The sequence below is a fragment of the Dendrobates tinctorius genome, unplaced genomic scaffold, assembly GCF_039654945.1.
Source record: "Dendrobates tinctorius isolate UK_male_01 unplaced genomic scaffold, ASM3965494v1 ptg000065l, whole genome shotgun sequence".
NCBI lineage: Eukaryota > Metazoa > Chordata > Amphibia > Anura > Dendrobatidae > Dendrobates > Dendrobates tinctorius.
Window position 1 is genome coordinate 25,764,550 of NW_027361733.1, and position 6,000 is coordinate 25,770,549.

General features: G+C 44.2%; 1 protein-coding gene across 8 annotated transcripts in view; it reads left to right on the forward strand.

Annotated features, from left to right (window-relative positions):
- The window catches only part of RAD21L1 (RAD21 cohesin complex component like 1), a 41,776-nt gene extending 36,993 nt beyond the window's left edge, over positions 1-4,783 (forward strand). For 7 of the 8 annotated variants that reach the window (XM_073580788.1, XM_073580789.1, XM_073580791.1 and 4 more), the window contains 4 exons: positions 3,440-3,570; positions 3,802-3,858; positions 4,160-4,237; positions 4,472-4,783. In XM_073580788.1, coding sequence (XP_073436889.1) covers positions 3,440-3,570; positions 3,802-3,858; positions 4,160-4,237; positions 4,472-4,660 — 455 coding nt within the window. In that variant the 3' untranslated portion in view covers positions 4,661-4,783. Of the gene's footprint in view, positions 1-3,439; positions 3,571-3,801; positions 3,859-4,159; positions 4,238-4,471 lie in introns of those variants that run through there. The other variant, XR_012233176.1, reaches the window with a different exon arrangement.
- Positions 4,784-6,000: the final 1,217 nt, after the last annotated feature.

Consider the following 6,000-nt stretch of genomic DNA (forward strand, 5'->3'; position numbering starts at 1 on the left):
TTAGGGGCGCATGGCTGCTGATCACATCAACTGTTACGTGCCAGAAAAGGTGCGTGCTCATTGCTGGACCCCGCAGCAAAGAGGGGGAGGTGACTTATAATGGACATAGCACGTCATAGGTCATTAAGGGGTTAATCAAAAAGCACGGTTTTGTTGTTACGGGCAGGTTTAACACCTTAATGGTCACTATTACGTCTTATTAGTAACCTGAGATATAAGAGAATAGCATCGCCAGACAGGTGACAATCCAGCAGCTGTCAGCTGTACACTAAAGCTTTAACTTGCTGCGTCAGCCACAATCAGTGTTGGCACCTACCATAGCTGTTTAACCGCTTAGATGCTGCTGTCAATAGTGACTAGAGTATCTAAGTGGTTAACGGAGTGTAGGAGAGTCCACAAAAATAATCTCAATCACTATGGATATGTACAAACACTCCAGAGTTTCTACCACAAAGTGACACACGTCAGATTTTAAAAATTGGTCTCGTCACTATGGGGTTAATATGTAAAGGGAGCTTTTTATAAAACTATAGCACCCAAATGCACTTTATATGTCACTGATCGTTTGGCCTGAAGATTTCTCGCCCAACTCTCCCATACACAGTCACTCTGCTGAATGCTGTGCTCTCTGTTGCAGAGGTGCTGTGTGACATCTATGGCAGGGGATTATCACTAGAGAACCAAAGGATTGGCAGTCCGATATCAGATCTTTACCGACAGAGATCTGTCAGGGCCACCTATGCTCATTACACTATTGGCCAAACACAGGTTAGACTTAGACTATGTTAGTTTAATGCTTGTGGGGGCCTATTAAGGGTTTTCCCATGAACAAAGTACATATCCCCTTCACCTCGAAGCCTGTTTTCACCTTCCTGACCAGGCCAAATTTTACAATTCTGACCACTGTCCCTTTATATGGTAATAACTCTGGAACGCTTCAACGGATCCCACAGATTATGGGGCTGTTTTCTTGTGACATATTGTATTTCATGATATTGGCATAATTTGTTCAATATGACTTGCTTTTATTTGTGAAAATATTGGAAATTTGGTGAAAATTTTGCAATTTTCATACTTTAATATTTATGCCCTTAAACCAGAGATTTATGTCACACAAAATAGTTATTAAATAACATTTCCCACATGTCTACTTTACATCAGCACAACTTTTGAATAATATTTTTTTTCTATTAGGAAGTTATGAGCGATTTCTCATTTTTCCAACAAAATTTACAAAACCATTTTTTGGGGACCACATCACATTTGAAGTGACTTTGAGGGGCCTGTATAACAGAAAATACCAAAAAGTGACACCGTTCTAAAACGTCACCCCTCAAGGTGTTCAAAAACACATTCAATAAGTTTATTTACCTTTTCAGGTGCTTGACAGGACTTAATGGAATGTGGAAGGAAAAAATTAACTTACAATATATACTCGCGTATAAGCCGAGATTTTCAGCCCATTTTTTAGGGGCTGAAAGTCCCCCTTTCGGCTTATACGCGAGTCATATACGCCAGGGGGTCGGCGGGGGAGCAGGGGTGTCAGATCATACCCCCCCGGGTGCGGTCTCTGCAGCCCCCCTGCTTGTCCCATGGTCTGAGGCTCCTTCCTTCAGCGGTCACGTGGTACCGCTCATTAAAGACATGAATATATGCATATTCATGTCTTTAATGAGCAGTACCATGTGACCGCTGAAGGAAGGAAGGGAGACCGTGGGAGAAGCGGGGCTGCAGAAACTGCACAAGGAGGAGGTAAGTACGGTATATGCGATATTCACCTGTCCCCGGTCCAACTCTGCTCGCCGCTATCTGCTGCGTCCACTGTCAGTGACATTCAGGCAGCAGAGGGCGCGGTGACGTGTTCAGTGCGCGTCGTGCCCTCTGCTGCCTGAACGTCTCTGACAGAGGACGCAGCAGACAGCGGCGAGCAGCGATGGAACGGAGACAGGTGAATATCTCAGGTGTCGGGTCCTGAGCCACCTGCTCCCCATAGCGCGCCAGTGTCACTGTCTGTTCAGGACCCGACACCTGGCCCCCCAGGGACAAGAGGTGAGTATGTCATATTTTTTTTTTATTTGCAGCTGCAGCAGCGGCAGCATATGGGGCATAATATATGGAGCATCTTATGGGGGCAGCATATGGAGGCATATTCTATAGAGCATCTTATGGGAGCAACATATGGGGGCATAATCTATAGAGCATCTTATGGGAGCAATATATGGGGGCATAATCTATGGAGCATTTTATGGGAGCATCATATGGGGGCATAATCTATGGAGCATCATATGGGGGCATAATCTATGGAGCATCTTATGGGAGCAGCATATGTGGGCATAACTATTGAGCATCTCATGGGGCAGCATATGGGGGCATAATCTATAGAGCATCTCATGAGGCAGCATATGGGGGCATAATCTATGGAGCATCTTATGGGGCAGCATATGGGGGCATAATCTATGGAGCATCTCATGAGGCAGCATATGGGGGCATAACTATTGAGCATCTCATGGGGCAGCATATGGGGGCATAATCTATAGAGCATCTCATGAGGCAGCATATGGGGGCATAATCTATGGAGCATCTTATGGGGCAGCATATGGGGGCATAATCTATGGAGCATCTCATGAGGCAGCATATGGGGTCTCATTGCATTGAACCGATGGGAACAGAGAGGGATCTCACTTTCTCTGTGATGCCCCGCGATGTCGCTGTCACTGTTGATAGGGGCATCAGAGATGTTAAATGCCCGCGATAGATGCTAGCACCGATCTTGGGCGTTGCTGCAGAGTGTCAGTTCTCATGTAGAGCTGACGCCCCCATTTGATCATGGCAGTGCTCAGCGTGAGCCCGCACTATCATGCTGTAGTATATATATGGCGATTTGCAGAAACACGGTGCTGTGTATATATACGGTGCTTGTTGGGAAGGGGTTAATCAATAGATTTTAGAATAATAATAAGTACCACAATTGGATGTGTAATAAAATATTATTCTGTGCTGAGATAATCTTATAAATGTGTGCCTGCTGTGTACCGTGTATTGGCAGTGTCTGACCATGCAGAGCTGGTCTAGTTTATGGTTTACACATACCACATTACATGACTCGGGGGGGGGGGGGGGGGGGGGAAGCGGGAGTTGCATAAGTCGATTATGATAAACGGGCATACAGACAAAATAGCAGGGGCTTGAAGCTGCTGTTTTCTGAGTTAACACATTTTCCTGCCTGAGGTAACACACAGCTAATAGACAGTACATAGCAGGGGAACATTTATAACATTATCCCAGCACAGAATAATTTTTATAACACATCCAATAGTGGAAATTATTATTATTCCAAGATGTATTAATTCAAATGTACTTTGTTCTCAGGACAACTCCTTTTAAGATTGTGCACTTGTAAAATCAGAATTTACATCTTTATGCTTTTCTGTGTCCATAGACTTACCGCAGCTGGAGATGTCCAAGGTATCAGATGTCAGCTCCTCCATTGCTGAAGAGCCTTTATATACAGCACTAGACTCAAAAGATCATAATCAAGCACCAGGTGATACGGACAACTCTGTGCACGAGGTAAAAAAAAGACTTGGTTCTGTGCATCATCATCAACTGGAGAATGCTAGTATAAATCTCTCTAGGCATGGTGCTGGTGGTCAGAGATAAAACACTATTCAAGTCTTGCATTGGCTACACATGGTGGTGAAGGCTTCTACCATAGATAGTGAGCACTGGGATCATTAGCTACCGAACTAGCCCCAACTTCTGATTACTAACCGTGTTACTAACATGTCTGCATTGTTATAGGAGTATGTTGATGATTTGTTGGGTAATTCTCCAGGATGTCTGGATGAAGAACTTAATGTAAGTATTGGGGACCAAAAAGTAATCTAAGATATTATTCTGGAAACTCAACAGTGTGGAGACACAAGTATTAAGGTAGCTTTATACTCAGCCGCCTTTGGGGGAAAAAAAGCCACTGCCAAAGCCAGAAGGGGTTTCAATGATTGGAAAATCTTTAGGAAGGACGTACACTTCTTCCTGCTAGAACCTCTTCTGGCATTTGGCCTAGATACTGAATAAAAAGCCACAGTGTGAAATCACCTTAAACTAGTATTTATTATTGCATTATCAATGGATATTTTCCTTGTTGTTATTTTCTCAGGGACCGACAGAGCAAGTCCAAAACACTGATGAGCAGCATTGGAACAAACGGACACAAAGCCTCCTCCATGGCCTACGAGTAAGAATCATGTGCAATGAGACAAGTAGGAGACTGTAAAGCCTTTATGTTCTAGTGAAAGTCAAACCTCAAATGTGATTGGTGGCTGTAATTCATCTTGTCCCTATAGGGGAAACGTAGGTTTTTCCATGAACAGATTATATAGCAATAATACAGAACATTCTGCTAACTAGTTCGATGTTGAATTAGTGTATTGTCCAGTATAACAATAATTCCATTTCCTTTGTTGCGCAGAAGCTGAACCATTCCGGTGAAGGCTCCTTTAGTTTTCACAATCTGTGTAGGAACGACAAGCGGAAACGGGTGTCAACCAAATTCTACAGTTTCTTGGTGCTAAAGAAACAGTCTGCCATCAAGATGACACAGAGTGCTCCGTACGGAGATATCACGGTCATTCCAGGACCTCTATTCCACACTCTGTGATTGCAGGCTAAGGGCAGATGTTATTTATTTCTACACTTCTGTTCGTCTCTTTTACTTAGAAACTTATTTTAATTATAAATGTGTTTTAAGTCTAAAGAAATGTACCCCATTACCGCAAAATTACACACACCACACTTTCCCATTGCAATAATATCAAGCCACTACCAAGGTTATATACATATTACACTTTCATAATGGGTAATATCAGACCTCAATCTAACGTACAAGCATTTTTATCACACGAATCCTCCAACACATGCCAAATAACTGATGCACAATTGTCGCACACGGAGGGACTACAGGTCTGTAGTAGAGGTCTGCCTTGTCATGAGCTTTAAAGTGCACCTGTCACCTGTTTTGGCCCCTATAAGATGCAGCCACTGCCTTTCAGGGCTTATCTACAGCATTCTATAATGCTGTAGATAAGCCCCCGGTCTGACCTGCAAGATAAGAAAAATAAATTTTATTATACTCACCCGGGGGTCGGTCTGGTCCGATGGGTGTCGCGAGTCCTGCTCCGGCGCCTCCCATCTTCTTGCGATGCGGTCCTCCTGCTTGCTTCCTCGCTCCCGGCATCGCACTTCTGCGCAGGCGTACTTATCTTCCCTGTTGAGGGCAGAGCAAAGTATTGCAGTGCGCAGGCGCTGGGCCTCTCTGACCTTTCCCGGCGCCTGCACACTGCAGTACTTTGCTCTGCCCTCAACAGGGAAGATAAGTACACCTGTGCAGATGTGCGATGCCGGGATCGAGGAAGCAAGCAGGAGGGCGGCATCACAAGAAGACGGGGGGCGACGGACCCGGACCTGTGACACCCATCGGACCGGACAGCTCCCCCCGGATGAGTATAATAAAACTTGTTTTTCTTATCTTTCAGGTCGGACCGGGGGATTATCTACAGCTTTATAGAATGCTGTAGATAAGCCCTGAAAGTCAGTGGCCACATCTTATAGCGGCCAAAACAGCTGACAGGGTTCCCTTTAATCTTAACTGAGGCCACTATAGTTTATTATAATATTAGCATTTGATCCTGAAGCGCTGATATCTGGGGAGGGAGCATCTCATTCATATGGACAATTCCAGATTGGTCGCCCGTATGAAATTACTTTAATTAATTTTTAGGACACTGTGTCATGTGTTAGCAGACATCAGTTTACAGAAGGGGATAAGCATGACTATCGGTTATAGGATTTGGTCATAACATGGCGATATTATCTGCTTATAAAGTGACCGCTATTCTGTGAATCATCTAGCTACAGGAGCACACATGGATAAGCGTTATTACATCATAGTGCAATCATTGACTGTGCTAATATCATCTCAGCTCCTCATATAATAGTTGC